The sequence below is a fragment of the Ictidomys tridecemlineatus genome, chromosome 10, assembly GCF_052094955.1.
Source record: "Ictidomys tridecemlineatus isolate mIctTri1 chromosome 10, mIctTri1.hap1, whole genome shotgun sequence".
Lineage (NCBI taxonomy): Eukaryota > Metazoa > Chordata > Mammalia > Rodentia > Sciuridae > Ictidomys > Ictidomys tridecemlineatus.
Window position 1 is genome coordinate 77417188 of NC_135486.1, and position 22891 is coordinate 77440078.

General features: G+C 34.9%; 1 protein-coding gene across 7 annotated transcripts in view; it reads right to left on the minus strand.

Annotated features, from left to right (window-relative positions):
• Positions 1-3927: 3927 nt before the first annotated feature.
• The window catches only part of Acbd5 (acyl-CoA binding domain containing 5), a 51453-nt gene continuing 32489 nt past the window's right edge, over positions 3928-22891 (minus strand). For all 7 annotated transcript variants that reach the window (XM_078023266.1, XM_078023268.1, XM_078023265.1 and 4 more), the window contains 5 exons: positions 22416-22683; positions 14789-14988; positions 9489-9533; positions 9070-9179; positions 3928-5872 (listed from right to left, as the gene is read on the minus strand). In XM_078023266.1, the coding sequence (XP_077879392.1) occupies positions 5860-5872; positions 9070-9179; positions 9489-9533; positions 14789-14988; positions 22416-22683 (636 nt within the window). In that variant the 3' untranslated portion in view covers positions 3928-5859. The remainder of the gene's footprint in view (positions 5873-9069; positions 9180-9488; positions 9534-14788; positions 14989-22415; positions 22684-22891) is intronic.

The following is a 22891-nucleotide window of genomic DNA, read 5'->3' on the forward strand; positions in this document are numbered from 1 at the left end:
TGTACCCTAAAATAGAATGAGGAATGGGATGGGTAGAAATGTCTGTGAGACACTCAAAGAATACAAGAAATCAGTTGGAGACTTCCAAGAAAAAATGGTGCCTGCAATTTCTTTTACACTATTGCCACAAAAAGTAGAATTTAATTATTCTTCCTATGAAGATAGGCAAAATGCATTGAATTGCATCCAGTGAGTCAAGTGGTGGAAATGACTCCACGTAGCTTTCAAGGCCAAGTTTAAGATGGCAAAAAAGCTTCTCCCTGGCTTTCTCCTGGGACATGCACTTTGGGAGCCTGAGCTGTCATATAGGAAGTCTTGCTACCCGATAGCCACCATACTGGAACAACCATGAGGAAAAGCATAAATAGTTACCCACAGATACCCCACACACTTTACCAGTTTCCAATTCTTCTGAGTTTCCTCAGATATGGAACCCTGCTATGCCTTTCATGGAATCCCTGAGCACACCAAATGGCTGCTTTGTGCCACTGAGTTTTCTGGTTATCCCTATCCAGCTATAGTAACATTGTAACCCTCAGGTACTGACAGAATAAGAAAGCAATTAAAAAAAAAAAAAAAAAAGCAATGACAATTTGGAAGGTGGTAAATAAGTGGGTAATTAGTTTAAGTAATGCAGTAACTAACTGCATCATTGTGAGTCATGAGAAACAAACAAAAATTAATTGAACTTACACTACGTAAGAGTTGGTACTAGGTACATCCCTAAGGGTGAAAGGTAGTAGTTGAATTAGTTGGATTCCACTTAAGCAGATCATAAGATCCTCTGTCCAACTGCACATACCTTCTATCCCTTCTTGACCCTTGCTAAATAGTAGGAGTTTTTTTGTTTTGTTTTGTTGTTTTTCCTCTGTGTAGAGGATAAACAAGAGAGATATCAGGCACATCAAAGAAAGTGCTGTGGTGGAGATCTCCCTGTCTTTCCAGAGCCACCTCCATACTTCTGAAGTCCGCTTTGTGCCCAAGGAAATTGCTATGCTAACCATGTCAAAAGACTCCTATGTTCCTCTGGCTTCCAGTAGATTTGGCTAATACAGGGCATCAGCAGTAGATCCCAGGGGAAAAAGAATGAAGGAGGAATGCCGATTCCCTAACTTTCTTCCCTGTGGATCCTGGTAGGCTGGTACTTTCCTTGACCAAATGCTGCAGTTTCTATAAGGTATCTTCATAAGTCCCAATCTGTGTCTGGCACCCTAAGAGATATTACACCAATTTTATGAATGAGAAAACTGAAAACACATACTAATTTCCCGTGACTGTACAGCTAGAAAGTGGCAGGCTGGCTCCAGAGCTTATACTCAGTCCTCAGAATAAAAAGACTACCTGTATGGGCTGGGGTTGTGGCTCAGTGGTAGAGCGCTCGCCTAGCATGTACCAGGCCCTGGGTTTGATCCTCAGCACCACATAAAAATAAATAAAGGTATTGTGCCCAACTACAACTAAAAAATAAATATTTTAAAAAAGGAGCTACCTGTATAGTGGTAGCAAGCATCAGAAACCTTCTTAAGTACTTTAAATAAGAAAGCAAATTTACTGGGGCTGGGGATGTGGCTCAAGCGTAGTGTGCTCACTTGGCATGCTTGCGGCCTGGGTTCGATCCTCAGCACCACATACCAACAAAGATGTTGTGTCCGCTGAGAACTAAAAAATAAATATTAAAAATTCTCTCTCTCTCTCTCTCTCTCTCTCTCTCTCTCTCCTCTCTCTCTTTAAAAAAAAAGCAAATTTACTAATCAATATAAGCAAATTATAGAGAGTTAGTATTGTTTACAGAGTTAAATGGATAGAGGGACTTGACCATGTCCTCCCGTCTCTAAGCTATGTTATAACAGTATTGGCCTTATTATCTAAGGCTCTTCCAAATGATAAGAGACATATTACCCTAGGGTAATATAATCTTAGCAGACTATAATTCAAAGAGAAAGAATATTCAAAAACAATGAAACCACAACATTCCTATCAGATCGACTAAAATCCAAAACACTGATAACACTAAATGCTGACAGAAATACTCTCATTCATTGCTAGTGTAAACAAAATGGTACAGCCACATTAGAAGATTATTTGGCAGTTTCTTAAAATAAAACTAAATGTACTCTTAACACATGATCCAGCAATCGAACTCCTTGGTATTTACCCAAATGAGTTGAAAATATGCTCACACAAAAACCTGCACAAACATTTTTTTAATATATTTTTAGTTGGTGATGGATACAATACATTTTTGTTCATTTATTTATACGTGGTGCTGAGGATGGAACCCAGTGCCTCACACAGGCTAGGCAGGTGCTCCACCACTCAGCCACACCTGAGGCCCCACAAACTGTTATATTTATAACAGCTTTATTCATAAGTTGGAAACAATCAAGATGCCTATAGTAGGTGAATGGATAAATTGTGGTATTTCCTTACAATGGAATATTATTCAGTGATACAAAGACATGAGCTATTAAGCCATGAATAAACACAAAACAAACATAAGTGCATATTACTGAGTAAAACGAAGCCAGCCTGAAAAGTCTACATATGGTGATTCCAAATACATGATATCTAAAATATGTAAGACTATTGAGACAGTAAAAAGATCAATGTTTGCCCGGGGTTAGCAGAGAGGTAGGAATAGGCCTTGCACAGATGATGTTTAGGGTAGTGAAATGACTGTATTCTATTAGAAGGTGAGTTCACATCATTTTAAATTTGTAAAAACCTACTGAATGTACACCAAGAATGAACCTAATGAAATCATTTGTCCATGTTAATTCATCGATTGTAACAAATGTGCCACTCTACCAGGGGATGGGGATGGTTGGAGAGGTTGCATGTGGGTGTTGGGAGAATGGTAGGGGAACAATGAACTTTTCACTCAGTTTTGTGGTGGACCTGAAACAGATCTAAAAAATTTTGCAAAGAAAAAAAAGTAATAATGTTCATTGGTTGCAAAAAAAAAAAAAATTGCAAAGAGAAGGGGTGAGAAAGAATATTCTCTCCTAGTTCCACAAAGTAATTCCCAAAGATTAACTCCAACTGTCTCACTGATGATCCTGTACCCATTCCTGAGATCATAACTTTTTCTTAGAAGAATGGGATATAAACTAGTAGGTGGGGGTCACATACTCATTACTGTGGCTTGGGTGGAAAGGAGTGGGCATATCTCGGTGTTCCATTTAACAGCCTCAACAGAATCCTTCAGTAGGAAAGGAAAAGCTTCCAAAGGAAGAAGGAAAGGGACAGAGGATACAGTTCTAGCTAATTAGATATGAGAAGTCTCCTACATGAGTCTTTCAATAAAGATAATTGTTTCCTAATTAGATAGGAAAATACAACTTGAAATTGCCTTCTTCCCTTCACTTGTCCACCTATACTGTAGATCTGGGAATAAAGAGAAAAGCTACACACTAAATATGGTAGAATAGAAGACAGGAAGTGAGCCCTATATCCATAATGGCATTGTGGAAGTACCAGCCCCAGACTTACTACCTCTGAGCTTCTAAGAGGAAAACAAAAAATATTTGGTCAAGCCACAGCAGAACACTGATATCTTAAGTGGTACAAGTAGTTAACATCACTTTTATACTATCATGAAATTATAAGTTATATATGCAATAAAAACACAAACTCACCATGTTCCACCTACAACCGATGGTATATATTCAAGATGGCTATTTTTAGGGGTTCACCGACTCCTTTGTGAGAAGCTATTTATTTAATGTTATGAACTAAACTAAGATTTTTGACTGGATCACTAATTCTAATCAACTAGATGATTAAATGAGTTAAATGTCATCCCAGCTTGATTTTTTATAAAATTATATATAAGCATGGCTTTATTTAAAAAGTAATTTTATGAATTCCTTCTATTTATTCTCATTTAATCTTTAGTATATAATCAATACACTAACAGTAACAACATTTCTCATTAACCTTTTATTTTAACTTAGTTTACAATAAAGAAACAGAAAATAAGTTGATCATTAAAAAAATACCATAGCTATCGATTTAAAATGAGATTCTTATTAAACAAAGCAATAACACTATACCCTATAATTACATCATTAATTTATATACAAGAATTGTGTGCAAAGTGCTTTTCAAACTATAAAATAAAGACTTTGGAATAAGATACAAATGGTTATCCCTAGCAGTTAATTACCCCTGACTGCTTGTAATGAATCCCAACTTCCTACATTCTTAATTTGCATTTTATTTATTTAAATACTAAGAAAAAAGCCACCATTTTGTTATTTTCATACTTGATATCTAATTTTTTTAAATAATCCCTGATCCACAAGTTTAAACTTTATTTCTACATATAATTCAGTTACTTTCTCCATTTTTTTCTAAATAAGTAGAGGATAGGTTGTTTCTTTTCGTTGTTGTTTTTAAGCAAAGGAAGATCCTTTTAGATACGTTTTAATCTAGATGGATTAAAAACTAAAAAAACATTAAGTTATACGAAAGAAGAAATAAGAACATGAGTTTGGGAAAAGCAAACTGTATTCTCATATTTTTTCTTCAGGCAAATAAAGAACCACTCTGTATATTAAAGTTGAACTAATTTCTTCCCTCTTATTAAAAACACTCTGAACACATGCTAATCCCAACATCTTGCAATACAGAATTCTTCAAAATTATCTGCTACAAAGTCTCTGATTCATAGAAATCTTTAAAGCACAAAGTACATCTAACTAAATGTAGAGTTTTGTAAGGTATACAGGAAGAATGATTTTCCAAATGCAATCTTCAAGGATCTAAATTACAATCTTCCTTTTAGTCTAAAAGGTGAGATGTGGGATAGAGGGACTTGAATTTTCATTGGTTGAGCATGCCTATTCATAAAAAGCATATGGCCTGTTAGCTTGTAAAACCTTCCAATACCCCTAATGAAGTATGTATATCCAAATATTATACCCCCAAGGAAAAACTGAGGCACTAAGAGGTTAAAGAGTCCAGTCTGTATAGTTTACCAGTTGCAGAAAAGTGATATTAATGTGTTTCCTTTTTTACCTTTGTAAAAACAGTATAAATAAGTTTTCATTTTATATTTCAAAGCACCCTATGAAGCATACACTAGATATCCTCAAAGAAAAATAATTACAAAGGAATATATGTATATGATTGAATTAAAATCTTATAGGTTATCTGTAGGCTCAGAATATACTTTTAAATCTATTACATTAAGCCCATTTTTCATAATTTCCATCATCATGTTATGTCTATCTGTAACTCATTTGTAAAAACTAAGGGATATAATTTTTAATAATGATGCCTGACATTTAACTCTGAGATGTGACTACTCAAGAAAGATTATGTGCAGCCCACAAAGTGAATGTAGAGAAGATTCTTCCAGCAGTTTCTACTACTTGGCATGGCAATTCAGTAACTAATATAAAATCCATTTACCCTCATTTGAAACTCATTCTTGGTTTACATTCTTTCTCATATTTAACTTAGAAAATGAAAAATACCCACTTATATAAATCTGATCTTATTATCAGATCTGTACCTTGGGAAGCAGCTTATATTTCTCTATGGAAGATAATCAGGTAAATGTTACCAAACAATAATTTAATGTCCTTCAAGTTCAAGAGTAGGGTACAATATATGTTACTTATAAACTAGTTCAGATTGATTATTCAAGTATCAGCACTATTAGTCCTTAAAATGTTATCATTTGTGTAGTGCAAAAAATATGTATGTATATATGTACACAAACCAAACTACTGGACAACAAAAAAGAAATGTAATCATCACAAATTAAGATTTTTCTTGTGAACTCCACAATCCATTTCATTCTGAGGTCATCCAGGCCCAGCAGTCTTCTTAAGTAAAATATCATTTTCTTCAGTTCAGTTTTCTTTAAAAAGAAAGTAAAAACCAGTTTCCTGTGAGTATAAATGCAACCCAATATGAAATACATCCATATCAAAAATTCTTGGATGATAACATAAAAACATTCAATTTCAAGATAAAACCATAAATTACAAATGATCCTCATGAAACTACTTTGTGTGACTTAGTCCAATAGGAAGGATCTAATTGTAGGCACTGACATTATCAAAAGTTTTTATTTATTTAATTTTTGGTACTGGGGAGTGAACCCAGATGTGCTTTACCACTGAGTCACAACCCTAGTCCTTTTTATTTTCTATTTTGAGACAGGGCTCATTAAGTTGCTTAAGGCCTTCCTAAGTTGCTAAAGCTGATCCCAAACTGGCAATCCTCCTGTCACAGCCTCCTGAGTCTCTGGTATCACAGGCATGCACCACCACACTTGGCTCAAAAGTTTTCAATAAATAAATTTACATTCCTTTTTTCTTCCCTTCTAGAATTTCATCCTTTTCCAATTGGCTACTATACAATCAAGACTTAAGGGAATTATTTCATAATTTTATGAAAATGGAAAGCTGTGAAACCAAAAGCTTAATTAACCCAGACTATTCATTTACTCAACACATACTTGTATTTATTATTTTCCAGACTCTATTCAGGCACCTGGATTCAGACATAAATAAGGCAGTCTCTTATCACTCAAAAGAGCTCAGTTTAGTGACAATGGAGACAGAAACATACAGCTCCCAAACTTGGATAAATATAACACAATAGTTTTAATGATAGCAGAGTGAATGAGCGACTGGGAGAGGGTAGGCTTGTTAGCACAAGACACAACAATCACATATGATTTAAGTTCTACAAAATGTTTCACTGCTGTAAAACCTCCATACCCTCTTGAGCACTCAAGATGCCTGTCTAAAACTCTCATATTAGTCATTCCTCTCTGTAGAAATACTCAGATTTTAAATAATCAGATCACTTTCTTACGATCTGTATAAATTCTTTTATATACACCTTCTTGGCATGAGTGACATTTTCAATAATCAGATCAGTTTTCACCTAACAGGAGTTCCCTGCAGAAGGAAGAAAACAGGTCCCTGGAAGAGGATAAATGAAATGATGGACAAAGACAGATGTGGGCGGTTCTAAAGACAAACTGTCTGAGTGAGGTTCTAGCACAAATGTTAACTGCAGCTGATTTGAACTCATGATTCTCCTGTCTCAGCCTCCCGAGCCACTGGGACTACAGGTGTGCGCCACTGTGCCGGCATTTTTTTAAACATTTAATGAAGTGGTAGGATAACTATTTTTTTTTAAATATTTTTTTCAGTTGTAGATGGACACAATATATTTATTTGTTTGTTTATTTTTAAATGTGGTGCTGAGGATGGAACCCAGGGCCTCTCACATGCCAGGCAAGCACTCTACCAATGAGCCACAACCCCAGCCCCAAAAGATAACTATTATTCGAATTTTATTTGATTTTGGTCCTACCCCAAGTTTCTCTACCCTCCAACTTTCTTCTACAAAGGAAACATGAAAAGGAATTTTGAAGTCCAGGGATGTAGCTCGGTGGTAGAGAGCTTACCCAGCATATGTGAGGGCCTGGGTTTAATCCCTAACACAGTAAAAAAATAATTTTGAAATAGTACAAAATATGTAAACACCTACCTTTAGTGTCACTGTGCCTATAGTTTAAGTTGAGCATTACTACTTATTGAGAAAAGATTTGGTTCTTTTTTCCTCCTATATCAAGGATACTAGAATTTAAAACACTGAACAGGACTATACCCAAACATCATAGGAGAAATTTATAATGTGTAAAACAAAAAAACAGATTTAAATTAAAAGTCTATATAGTTCTTTTGTTTTCCCTGTATGGTGCTGGGGATCAAACCCAGGCTCTTGCTGATGCTAGGCAAGTGCTCTATCACTGAGCTTTATCCTCAGCCCAACATCTATATCTTTTTGACAATTAAAAAAACAAATATGGGCTGGGATTATGGCTCGGTGGCAAAGTGCTTGCCTAGCATGCATGAGGCACTGGATTCAATCCCTGGCACCATATAAAAATAAACAAAGAAAATAAAGGTATTGTGTCCATCTACAACTTTTAAAAAAAAAAATCCATTAAACAAACAAACAACAAACATACGAATGGACTTAAAAGGTAAAAGTACTACTGAAAAATCAACTTAGTCTGGGTTTGTTGGTGTACTCCTGTAATCCCAGCGGCTTGGGAGACTGAGGCAGGAGGATTTCAAGTTCAAAACCAGCCTTAGCAACTTAGTGAGACCCTGAGCAACTCAACAACACACTGTCTCTAAATAAAATATATTGTTTAAAAAAGGGCTGGTGATGTGGCTTCGTGGTTAAGTGCCCTGGATATAGTGCCCCCCAAAAAAAGAAAGCAACTTACTTTTCATATGCATTTCAACCTACCTACTGTGATAGATTATAACTGGGTTCTTTGGTAAAGGAAAAACACCCATAAATATTTAAACTCACAGATTTTTTTAAATGTGTGTCAAGTGTGCCCTATTGCTTTCTACCCATCTATTATTACTTAATGGGAGATGATGATGAAACATGGAAGACACAATCAATAAGGTAAAGTAATGGTCTACCTTGCCAATTTGCTCAAGAAAGTAATTCAGTTTTTGTGTCCAGTTTTTGGATTGAAGATTTTCTGGAACACCTCAGAACAGAGATTCAGGGCACATTCAGGAATTCCAAGGTATTTCTCAGACCTGTGTGAGTTATCTTCTATCATCCCAAACTGGAATTTTGGCCCTCATAATAAACTACTTCTTAATTCTAGATACAGTCAACCAGCAGGCTGAAATTTTTCTGAAATGTTAATGCCCATCTGTCAAAGGTATACAAAGTAAGCAAGTATTATCTGTTTACCTTTCCACTGTCATTTATATTAGCAAAGGGCCCAAAACAAACATCATAAAGCCATAAAACTTAAGAAGCATATAGTAATTTTCTTGTTGAGCAGATCATAGGTATACAAATCTATCAGATGTTCCCAAGGGAAAACTAGTCTTATTAAGTACCGAGCAATCGCCAACATATCATTTCCAAGGTAGCTTTAGTCTCAGGATCAATATAGAATGTTCAATATGACAATGGACCTATTCTCTTAGTTGTTGCTGAAGACTATCAGTTATAAGAATTTATGCATCATTTCAAATTATAAAACTATAGTATTACCTTCTCCTTCTTTGATAATATAAATGCACCAACCACTGGGCAATAAAAGGCCATATAATAGCAAAAGTTAATGCACCAGGAGACATCTCAAAGGGCCACCAAGATGGTCTCTGGAAAAATAAAATAAACTTGTCAATAATCTATTAAATATTATAAACTTAACAAAATACTTAATTCTTAATTTTTAAAATATAAAAATCCTTATGAAGGGAAAGTGATATTCTGTATTTCAGGCCATAACTCAGTAAATACACTTTCAGGAACATTTCAAACTTAAACAAAACAAATATTTTTTAACTTCAAAGCTTTAAAGGATAAAATTCATCTTAAATGCTATACAGACCTCAAGATGTAATCTAAATGTACTATAACTCATTTAAAACCCTGCTACTTAGATTTGAAGGAAAAAAACATCTTACCTGTGAGGAAGGTTGAGTACTAGTCTGCAACGTTGATGATTTTGCCTGTGAATATAAATGAAAGTGACTCAGCTTGACAAAAGGAAAAAAATATGATAATTTTTCTATTTCCTGTCCTTAAAAAAAAATTCTAGGGCTAGGAATATAGCTCAGTTGGTAAAGATCTTGCCTCGTATGCACAAGGCTCTGGATTCAATCCCCAGCACCAAAAAAGCAAAAAAACGCCAAAACCCTCAATCAATTTAAGCACTTGCTTCTTTAAGGGGCTTATTACATTATCTACTTCCTTTGTTTCCATACAAACCAGCAATTTACAAGCATATTTGAGAACTGCAGCCTTGATTATTAATTAAAATAGACTGTAAACAATATCCAGAGACTTATTTGGGGAAATCCTGACAAGTTATAGCAAAAAAAATATATATGATATATATGAGAAATGAACTGTTAGTATTAAAGATTATTAAGTGAGAAGCAGTAAGTGTGTGTGTATAGATATAGATATAGATATATAGATATATATTTCTTTTTTTCCCTAGTGCTGGGAAATTCTGTAAAAGAGCTCACACGTGCTTGACAAGTGCTCTATCAGTAAGCTACACCCTGAGCCCGAGAAGCAATATGAATTAAACAGAACATTTTCAATTAATTCAGGAAACTTAGTCTAAATCAAGTTTCCTCAGAGTTATTAGAAGCTTATTACTCCAGTTTTCTCTATTTATTATAATTTTAGATAAAGGGAATGAAGATTAATGAGATCATCCATTCCCTGAAGAAAGGTTTACTGAGATCTATTATGTACTAGTCACTCTACTGGGCACTAAAGGTACAGGAAGAAGCAAAATGACAAATCCTTACCCTAATGGAACATATCCCAATGTAGGGATACTGATAATAACAAATAAAGTAATAAATTTGCAGCATGTCTGGTGTGAAAAATGCAGTAAGGAAAAAATAAAACAGGGAAGACATATGAGACATATCAGAAGAATTGAAGCCTGCAAGCAATTTTGTTTTTCTTTTTTTGCAGTGATGAAGACTGCACATAAGCAAGCATTCTATTACTGAGTTCTACCCGCAACATACTTACAAGCCATTTTAAATAAATTGTTTGAGGAAGGTTCAAAATTGTGGCTAACAGAAGGAACAGCCTTCTGTGTAAAAGTAAAAGCAAGTTCAAAGACCCAGGGTGAGACAGAGCCTACTAGAAACTTCAAGGAACAACTAGAAGGCCAATGTGATGAAGTTCTGTGAGATAGAATAGCAGCAAGGTGGGGCAGAAGGAAAGCAGGCTTTTAAATTCTTATGGGTTGGCTGGGGCTGGGGCTGGGGCTCAGTGGTAGAGCGCTTGCCTAGCACGTCGGAAGCCCTGGGTTTGATTCTCAGCACCACATATAAATAAATACAATAAAGGTCTATTGACAACTAAAAAAATATTAAAAGTTTTTTTTAAAAAATTCTTATGGATAATGTGATTTCAAGTAGCCTAGTATGAATATGGCTTACAGGTGCAACTAAATTAGATGCCTCTTGATGTTGCATTAGTCCCTATCGACCATTAAAGTGTTACACTGGTGAGTTGTAGTATACTCAAGCTGAACACTTCAAGTGCTAAAAGAATGAAGACAAGGTAATGACTCTTAAGCATAATAATATTCAACCAAGAAATGTACCTATGGCACTTCTCCAAATTAAATGTAATAAAGAGTAGAATTAAAAAACTGGGCTCCTAGGTATCCAATAACTTATATCCAACATCATATTAGTCACTATGAATTGGAATGAAACTCCAGGTGACCAAATTCCTAAGTGACAGACAGAATAACTACTCTTCATTACAGTAGAAACACCTATTAAACGCTAAAGTTGAACTGGAACTGTTTAACAGAACTTGGCTTACAGCTAAGAAGTAACCAACACTAGCTGGGCACAATGGCACCTGTCTGTAATCCTAATGACTCAGAAGGCTGAGGCAGGAAGACAGAAAGTTGAGGCCAGCCATAGCAACTTGGCAAGACTCTAATCAAAATTTAAAAAAAAAAAAAAAAGGAAGGGCTGGGAATATAGCTCAGTGGTAGAACTGGTAGAACACACTGGGGTTTAATCCCCAATACAAAAAAAAAAAAAGTAATCAGCACTACTTGTATAATTAAGATTATAGTTTTGGTTTTGCTTCAAAGATATTTATCCATATATATCAAGAAACTTTTATGTAAGTTCTAGTTAGAAATTCACAGTTTAATATTTTATTATTCTATTGCTAGATTAAAATAGAGGATTACTGATGGCTTTTCTATTCCTTCTGAGGTGTTGGGGATCTGACTGAGGCAAATACTCTACCACTGAGTTACATCCCTAGCCTACCCTTTCCCAATCCCAATTGTTTTGTTTTGAAATGAACTCATGGGCACGTGACTGCTGAGCCACATCCCAAGCCCTATTTTGTATTTTATTTGGAGACAGGGTCTCACTCAGTTGCTTAGCACCATGATTTTGCTGAGGCTGGCTTCAAATTCGCAATCTTCCTGTCTCAGCCTCACAAGTTGCTGGGATCACAGGCATGCACCACTCTGCCCAGCGTTTTTTGAAATTCATTTTGGGGCTGGGGATGTGGCTCAAGCGGTAGCGCGCTCGCCTGGCATGCGTGCGGCCCGGGTTCGATCCTCAGCACCACATACCAACAAAGATGTTGTGTCCACCAAGAACTAAAAATAAATATTAAAAAAAATTCTCTCAACACTAGAAAAAGTTGTGGATTTTGGAGCATTTCCAATTTTGGATTTCCAAACTATGGATGCTCATCGGATAAAAGTCTATGGTCATATTCCAAACTACAAAAAATCTCTGAAATCTGTAATACTTGGGGTCCCAAGCATTTTGAAGAAGGGATACTCAATCTATAGTAACTATTGCAAAGGAAATATGAAAACAGAAAATTACTTAAATTAGGTCCTCTTTAAGGTTGTGAGCCTCCTGAGGGGAGGAACTAAGTTGTCTTATCATCATCGTTTTTATTATCATCATTATCATTTCATAATGACAGTAATTACTGCTTACTATGACTTTGCTCTGCCACTAATTAATATAGCCCCCCAATACTTTAGTTTCTTTTTCTGTTAAATAAGTTTGTTAAACTAAGTCTCCTTCAGCTCTACGATCTACTACTATTCTATCTTCAATTTACTACTCATGAGTCATCCAAGTAAATTATTCACATTTTTAAAAAGTTCTTTATCATATCAAAATCTTTGTTTTTTTCCCTCAAAGACGGGGACTGAACCCACGGCTTCCAATATGATAAGCACAAGTTCTATCACTGAGCTAAAATTCCAGGACCCCAAATCTTTTTTTAAAAAAAGGGTTTGTAAAGACAACAATGAAAAAGTAAAACTTATAAATAATATCAAAAGAATTTCAGCAATATTTCAGTATCATTAAAGACACTACATATATACAAAATATTCCTTTTAAAAATAAAATTGCAAAATGAAAAACAATTTAAAAACAAAAATAAAATCACAGAATGAGAACAAAACAGACTGGAACAATAATGTTCAATAATAACTACACAACAGAGGCTTTTCTGTATGAGTACCTCTTTTTGGTTTCTCTTAAGATAACTCTGTATTATCTATCCTAGGAATAGTGTACCGGGATCATGGACTTTAAATATACTTTATTTCTCAAGTGTATACAAAATACTATAATTTCTTACTAATGAAAGATACAAATAAAAATTTATTTGATAAACAACTTACAGATACCTATATAAATAAGAATGTCATGTTATTTATTTAAGGCAGTATTCCTTTTTCCTTTTCCAAATTTAATTTTCTTTTTATTTTTTGTATTTTAAAAAATAAACTGGGGCTGGGGTTGTAGCTCAGTGGTATAACATTTGTCTAGCATATGTTAGGCACTGGATTCTATTCTCAGCACTGCATATATGTAAATAAATAGAACTAAATATCCATTGACAACTAAAATAAGTATTTTTAAAAAACAAATAAAAAAATAAACTGGGTTTAATTTTCTCATCTTAAACCTTTATTATTTTTTTAAAGATTTTTTTTTTTAGTTGTAGATGGACACAGTACCTTTATTTTTATTCATTTATTTTTATGTGGGGCTGAGGATCAAACCCAGTATCTTACACATGCTAGGCAAGTGCTCTACCACTGAGCTACAACCCGAGCCCTATTTTTTTTTTTAAATGTGAAAGATACTCTGAAACACTAAATCATACACATGAGACACTATTTTTAAATTTTTTTTTAATCACAGATCCTGTTGAGAATCTGATAAAGACAAATCCTTTCTCCTCAAAAATCAAATAAAATTTGCATAGTATTTTAGCGGGTTCATAGAAAATCTAGGAATTCAGTCTGATAATAAAACATAATTGAGAATCTTTGGGATACATACCATTGAGAAACCTTATGATACACTGAGTAAGTTACTGATTTGGTAAAGGGTAAGATATTCACAATGAGCTGGGCAGGATGGCACAGGCTTATAATCACAACAATTCAGGATGCTATATGAAGCAGGGGCCATCAAAAGCTTGAGGTCAGACTCCACAATTTAGCAGAGAGACTGTCTCAAATTAAAAAATAAAAAGGGCTGAGGATGTAGCTCAGCAGTAAAGTACTCCTGGGTTCAATACCAAAAAAAAAAAAAAGAGTGTGTGTATATATGTATGTTTTTTTTCTTACAATGGTTAATTAGAAAGCCTGTGGGTATCAGTTTGTTTATGTATCTACATTCAGTGTGTTTATCTTGCAATGGAAGCCTACTGCAATGGAAGTAGCAATTATTCTTCTAATACCAAGTAGTATTCAGTAGATCCTTCTTAGTTTTTAGAAAAATCACTAAAATTTGGGTAAATTGTGAAAATGTATGATTTGTATAAATCTGAAAAACAGATTATTTTTCACTGCTTTGCAGGATCTACAAACAGAAGACACTTCATTTAGTTTTTATTTGTTGTACTTAAAAGCAATGAAGTGGGCTTGGATTGTGGCTCAGCGGTAGAGCATTTGCCTAGCAAGTGTGAAGCCCTGGGTTCGATCCTCAGCTCCACATATAAATAAATAAGATACTGTGTCCAACTTCAACTAAAAAATAAATATTAAAAAAAAAAAAAAAAGCAATGAAGTAATTGGGCTGGGGCAGTGGCTGGGCAGTAGTGCACTTGCCTGGCATGTGTGAGGCACTGGGTTTGATTCTCAGCACCACATATAAATAAATAAAATTATAAAGGTCTATCAACAACTAAAAAAATACATTCAGAAGCTTACCTGTGAAGCGGTTAGTGTTTCCAGTTTTTGAAGTCTCTGAAGGACATTCTGCATATCCTCCTGCAATCTCATGAGCACTAGAGCAATCTGCTCATTGAGGCTGCCTCGTGATCCTCTGTCTGAGCCCCAGCGTTCTCCATCACCTCCACTTCCCACTTGCCCACTTTTGGTTCCTTCGCTCCAATGTGGCATCCTATGTCCTATTGTAAGAGAGCAAATAAGTTAGTTTTAAATAAAACTTTTTTAAAATTTTGCTTGTATTTAAATAAAAATAGAAATAGTATGTTTTATTCATTTTCCTCTGTTATTTCTTTAAGATCTAAATCTCTAAAGTAGAATAGAAACAATCAGGAAATAGACAAAATAACTCTTAGGATAAAAGAAATAAACATATAAAATAAAAAATATAAAATGTTATGTTTTATATAAAACACAAAATAAACATTTATTCTGACCTATTTAAAAATTTTCTTGCTTATGTTTTACATATATTAATGTGACTATATTCATATAATTTACAAACAAGATACATGTGCAGAGTCCATGATAAAAAATTCTTGAACAAAGGTTAAAAAAACTGAAAAAAATTGAAGATTGCTTCTCTAGAGTACTAAAAGTTATATTAAATAAATGTTATGTTTCCCTTTTTGGTTTCATTACATTGTCTCACAAAAGATTTAAATGTGTTTTTCTTATTATAAATTGTACAATTTTAATACATATTAAAACCTAACTACTAATGAGATTTTGCTAGCAACTGTCCATTCTTTTTTTGTAAGATTTGTCCTTTCTTGAACTTTGGATTGGGCAAAGGAGAGGGTGGAGAGGGATTATGAGGATAGGAAAGATGGTGGAATGAGATGGACATCATTACCCTAGGTACATGTATGATTGCAGGAATGGTGTGTCTCTACACCATTTACAACCAGAGAATTGAAATGCTGCACTCCACTTGTGCCCGATGAATTGAAATGCATTCTGCTGTCATATACAACTAAGTAGAATAAAATTTTTTTTAAAAAGGATGTCTTTTCTTTATATATATATTTATTTTTTAAATTTTATTTTTATGTGGTGCTCAGGATCAAACCCAGTGCCTCATATGTACTAAACAAGCACTCTACTACTGAGCTTCAACCCCAGCCCCTCTATTCTTTTTTCTATGCAGATATTTACAAAATTGGCACTACCCCTTATACTTGTCTTTTTAAAGCATATTATGAACAGATGTCTATATCATTAAATGTTATTCCAAAGACATTTAAATTAGTGTATGAATTTCCTAACTATCCAAAAGTGGAGAATGAGTGAATTACAAGTAATTCACTTTTTGATAGTTATGATGATTTCAAATTTTTGCTAATACAAATAACACTGCAAGAAATGTCGTTGAATATAAATTCTTATCCAAATTTCCACTGATTACTTTGACAGATTCCAAGAATAATAATTTCTGAATAAAAGGATAACAGGTTCTTGAGTTTTATGCTGCTCTGTTTAACAGTACAACCATGTTACCCTACCCTTGCAGAAATGGAGTATGCATTTCACATCTTTCCTCATACCAGAAGCCTTAAGGGCCTTTGGCAGTCAGAAACAATTATCCCTGAGCAATTATTCCCCCTTGCTTTTCGAAAGTCCTCTTAAAGGGAAAAATCAAATGTGAAAGCAAATCCCAGTTTCTTCAAACTCTGGCTATGTTATGCTTGTCCACTGTGGAAGTAACTGGCTAGATATATGAAATTCAGTGAACCAGGTGCTAGGTTATCCAATCCCCCTTTCATTTTCTCTCTTATGCCTTCTGTATAACAGATGATTAGTTCTATTAGATTATTCTCCATTCTCCAACCTTCTTCTCAACCACAGGTATTGGGGGGAGTCTCAGTTATTCTATTTATTTATCCAAAGAGGTTTTAAGAGGGCACTATAAATTCTTTTATTCAAACCACTATCGTTTACAGTTTACAACCCAATATATTGAAGAGATTTTTTCCAAATTTCATCAATTTGCCTTCCTCCTCATTGAACTACTTTTTTCAGAGGATGGGGTAGAATTTCCCATATATTCCAAATCAGATCCTTCATTTTCTTCTTAATTGTTTGCTGCTCTGCTGATACTTTGCAAAGTTTATGGTATAAGACCAAGTTCCTTAACTAGTTTCAGGGCTGTGTCATATATTTAGATATTTTCATATTCTTTTCATTCATTTAGGCAGAGTGTTATGAACATGCAGACACTTGCCTAATAATCCCAAGAGCCCACTTTCAACAAATAATGAACAATGAGAAAGGGAATGAGTAAAATGATACAAGGTGATACAAGGGTAGTAAACTACTTTTTTTTTTTTTTTTTTTGATACTAGGGCTTGAACCCAGGGGCACATAACTATTGAGCTATAACCAGAGGCCTTTTTTAATTTTTTGAGATAGGATCTCACTAAGTTGTTCAAGTCCTTACTAAGTTGTTGAGCCTGGCTTTGAATTTACAATCCTCCTGCCTTAGCCTCCCAAGCCACTGAGAATAGTGTGCCAATGTGCACACTATTAAATTAAAGTTAATGTACGGCTAGTGGGGCTGGGGATGTGGCTCAAGCGGTAGCATGCTCGCCTGGCATGCGTGCAGCCCGGGTTCGATTCTCAGCACCACATACAAACAAAGATGTTGTCCGCTGAAAACTAAAATAAATAAATAAATAAATATTAAAATTCTCTCTCTCTCTCTCTCTCTTTAAAAAAAAAAAAATGTACGGCTAGTGATATAGCTCAATGGTTGAGCACTTGCCTAGCATGTATGAGGCCTTGGTTCAATACCCAGTACTGCAAATAAATAAATGAATGAATGAATAAATAAATAAATAAATAAATAAATAAATAAAGTTAAATATAAATTATTGGGTACTTATTAAAAGTACCATTTCTTATTGAAATATGAATAAAGGGGTAGTCAAATATTTAAAGAGTCAAAATCCCATGATAGGAAAGGCATATAGAAAGACGCAGTGACTGAAGGAGCAAGGTATAGACATCAGAGTGGAAACATTTCCTTTGCTTATTCAAAATAGATGCTTAAAAGAAGTGATTCAAAAATTTAAAAAGGGGGGCTGGGGATGTGGTTCAAGCAGTAGCGCGCTTGCCTGGCATGTGTGCGGCCCGGGTTCAATCCTCAGCACCACATATAAACAAAGATGTTGTGTCCGCCGAGAACTAAAAAATAAATATTAAAAAAATTCTCTCTCTCTCTCTCTAAAAAAAAATACATTTAAAAAGGAAGAAGGTAATAAAGGCAAGGATCACAAAGAACAGGTTGGATTTAACTTTCTTAAGTTTAATTCACAAGCTAAGTTTAGACTTTATACAAAGATCACAAAAAAGTGATTCTTGAACAGGAATAATATGCCTTACAAACACATTAAAAGGAAAAAAGGGGCTGGGGCTGGGGCTGTAGCTCAGTGGTAGAGCACTTGCCCCGAAGGTGTGAGGCCCTGGATTCGATCCTCAGCACCACATAAAAATAAATAATAAATAAATAATCTGTCCATTTACAACTAAAAAAATATTAAAAAAAAAAAAAAAGGGGGCTGGGGATGTGGCTCAAGCAGTAGCACGCTCGCCTGGCATGCGTGCGGCTAGGGTTTGATCCTCAGCACCACATACCAACAAAGATGTTGTGTCAGCCGAGAACTAAAAAATAAATATTTAAAAAAAAAAAAAAGGAAAACAAGGCACAGTGACACAAGCCTGTAATCCCAGTTACTCAGGAGCTGAGGCAAGAGGATTATAAATTCAAAGCCAGCATGGGAAATTTAGTGAGATCCTATCTCAAAATAAAATTTGAAAAGGGGCTAAGAGGCCAGGCACAGTGGCACATGCCTATTAATCCCAGTGCCTTGGGAGGCTGAAGCAGAAGGATCGCAAGTTCAAAGCCAGGCTCAGCAACTTAAGGAGGCCCTAAGCAACTCAGTGAGACCCTGTCTCTATTTTTTAAAATTAGAGTGGGCTGGGGTTGTGGCTCGGTGATAGAGCACTTGCCTAGCACGTGTGAGGCACTAGGTTCTATCCTCAGCAACCCCTAAAAATAAATAAACAAAATAAGGGCAATATGTCCATCTACAACTAAAAACAAAATAATAATAATAGTTTTTTAAAAGTGTTAATTTGAAAATAAAAAAAGAAAAAGGGCTGGGGGTGTGGCTTGGTGGTTGAGTACCCCCTGGGTTCAATCCCGGAAACCAAAAACAAACAAACAAGCAAGCAAATAAACAAATAAATAAAATTTTGAGCTGGGGATGTAGCTCAAGTGGTAACCTGCTTGCCTGCCATGCACGGGGTGCTGGGTTTGATCCTCAGTACCACATAAAAATAAAATAAAGATGTTGTGTCCACCGAAAAACTGAAAAACAAATATTAAAAAATTCTCTCTCTCTTAAAAAAAAAAAAAAATTTAGGGGCTGGGGATGTGGCTCAAGCAGTAGCACACTCGCCTGGCATGCGTGTGGCCCGGGTTCGATCCTCAGCACCACATACCAACAAAGATGTTGTGTCCGCCGAAAACTAAAAAATAAATATTAAAAAAAATTATCTCTCTCTCTCTCTCTCTCTCTCTCAAAAAAAAAAAAAAAATTAAAAGGGCTGTAGATGTAGCTGAGTGATTAAGCACCCCCTGGCTTCAATCCCTAGTACCTAATAATAATAATAATAATCATAAATTAAAAAGAGGGGCTGAGGATATAGCTCAGTGGTAGAGCACCCCCAGCTTCAAGCCCCAGTACCCCCCCACACACACATTAAAAGAGAAAATATTGTTCAGAGAAAAGATTTAAATAGTGAAAAAAGAAAAACAGTCATAAAAAATGAAAAGCCTTGGTTCAAGCACAGTGGCTTGCATCTATAGTTCCAGTTATCGGGGAGATTGAGACAGGAAGATCACTTGAGCCTAGGAGTTCAAGGGAAGGTATATGAGACCCCCATCTCAAATAAAAATAAATAAGTAAATAAAAAGAGGTCTCTGTCATCAATAAAAAATGAAAAGTGTGGTTTGCTATCAAAACAAAAAGAAAGAAAGACTATCATTGACAGTCCTGCACTTTCTACATTTGGTCCAACATAAAAACCTATAAATCTGTCCAACCTCAGGATTTTACGCATACTTTTTTTTTTTAGTGTAAAGAGTTGCATAATCGGACGCAGTGGTACATGCCTGTTATCCCAGCCACTCAGGAGGCTGAGGAAGGAAAATGCCAAGCTCCAGGCTGGCCTCAACAAACTAGTGAGGCCCTAAACAACTTAGTGAGACCTGCCTCAAAATAAAAAAGAAAAAGGGCTGGGCATATAGCTCAGTGATAAAGCCACTATGGGTTTAATCCCCACTACAAATAAATAAATAAGTACATAATTCTACCTCTTTATATCACACTTAAACATCATAAAAGGATGTCTTTGTTTTTGTGCAAGTTTTTGAAACCGGGTCTTTCTGTTATCCAGGCTGGCCTCAAACTTCTGGACTCAAGTTTGATTCTCTTGCCTCAACCTCCTGTATGGCTAGGACTGCAGCCATGTACTACCACACCCATTTTGGCCTTCTTTGTCTTGATGCTTTTTGGCCTGACAATAATCTTCCCTGATATCAAAATTTAAAACCTTGCCTTTAAATTTGCATACATGAGCTACCATTGCAATATCCTTTTATTTTTATTTTCTACTTTTTAGAATAGTCTACCTCTTGGGCTGGGGCTATAGGTCAGTGGTAGAGCACTCACCTTACACGTGTAAGGCACTGGGTTTGATCCACAGCACCACATAAAAATAAAGATATTGTGTCCAACTAAAAATAAAAAAGAATATTCTACCTCTTGTAGACTATAACATTAAAGTTATGTTTTGCTTTGCCAACCAAGGAATACCTACTTTAAACAGGTGAGTACAGCCTGTTTACTTTACATTTTGCAGAGCTGAGGATTAAACTCAGGGCCTCACAAGCATACTAGGGCAAGCACACTAGCACTGAGCTATATCCCTAACTTTTAGCCTGTTTACTTTTATTGCTATTTCAAATAAATTTGCTCTAAGATCTTTTTTATCACACATTGTTTGGGGGGGGGTAAAAATTATTTTTCTATGTAATTTTCTTTTGTTACTTTTTAAAAAAATGTGTGCCATTTTTTTTTTCTGATAAATTAGGAAGGTTTGTATAAGTACTCTTTCACTTATATTAGGGTTATATCTCAATAAACCCATTGTAAGTTGAAAGTCTTGTAAGTTAAAAGTTTTATAATTTGAAAGTCTTGTAAGTTGAAAATGCATTTAATATGTCTAATCTACCAAACATCATAGCTTAGCAGCACATCACAGAGGATCCATTATTTATCCTCTTGACTGCATGAATGACTGGGGGTTAAGGCTTGCAACTATTGCTCAGCATCTTTAAAAAGTACCTTACTACATAGTGCTAGCCTAGGAAAAGATCAAAATTCTAAATTTGAAGGTTTCTACTGAATGCATAGATTCTACTTTTTTTTCAACATTACGATGGTGTAAAAATGTACCCATACAGTCACTTGTCTTTCACTTTCAGTATCGGATCCAATGAAGTACATGAAATAATCAATGCTTTTTTATAAAGTAGGCTTTACATTAGATGATTTTGCCCATCTATAACTAATGTAAGTGTTCTGAGTACACTGTAGGCTGGGCAAAGCTACACTGCTCAATAAATTAAAAGTATTAAATGCATATTCAAGTTATGTTTTCACAATGGGCTTAGTGGGACGTAGCTCCACTGTAAATTGATGAGCATTTGTATTTTGTTCAAGTGTTTATTTTAAAACTATTATTTATTTTCTTTTCCTTTTTTTTTTTTTGTGGCAAGGATTAAACACAAGACCTCATGCATACAAAATACATGTTTACCATTGACCTACAATCCTAGTCCTAAACCATAAGTTTCTATAATATCTTTAATTCTTTTTTCACAACATCTATTTATTTCTTACCAGAACAATTTTTTAAAAATATTTTTTAAGGGTCGATGGAAAGTATTTATCTTTATGTGGTGCTGAGAATCAAACCCAGGACCTCACACATGCTAGGTGAGTGCTCTACCACTCAGCCATAACCCCAGCCCTTACCAGAAACAATATAATGAGCATATTTATTTTTCTTCTCCATTCAACTCTATTCTGTTACCTGATGACATCACTATTCTAAAGATTTATCTTTACGTTGTTAAATGTTCTTTCATACCTGTTATTTAACTTGTCAGCTTTAAATGATCTCTTTTGTCCTAAGTGGAAAAATGTGGAAAAGATAAAGAACTCAGATTTCTACCTGGGGAAGAAGCATCAGCACAGCTGGAAAAGTGATTATTCAGGGGGAAATAGAACATAAATTTGGTTACAAAAAAATTGCATTAAAATTTTAGAAACAGAAATGTTTTCTCTGATGCTTTCAGAGATGACACATTATGCCCAGTGTCAAAGGGGAAAACTAGACAAAGAAAAACTGAAGATGTTATTAACTTTCAGCTTTACGATAACCTTTGCATACTAAACATACTAATGCTTCTGTTGTTTAGAACTTTCCCATTTTACCAATTAGTTTATAGTGAGGAAGAAGAAAAGAAAATACACACCTCTCCCTCTTCTGACATTAGAGAATTCCTCATTTTCTCCGCCTCGCTTCTCACGGTGTGGTGCTCCACTGTTACTTCTGCCATCTTCTCCTCCATGCTTTACTTCACCTTTTCCTTCAACTGTTAACACCTGCATATTCCCAATGTTGCCACTTCCAGGAGATACTTGGACATCTTCAGGAAAACCAGAATTTTCCAAGGGCTGATTGCAATCACTACCCAAGTAATACTGAAATGGTCCATTGTTTGATGTAAAACTGTCTAAAGACTACAAATTTAAAATGACACTTCATTAAAAACTATAAATTGTTATATACCATAAAGTTTTCATGGCACTAGAAATACCGTCTAAAATGTTATTTCATGTTTTATTGGAAATATTCCTAATCTAAAACATTTCTTCAATTCATCACCAACTTCCTACATGCCATTTAAAAAAAAAAAAAAGATAGGAATGATTTTGTCCATGACATTTT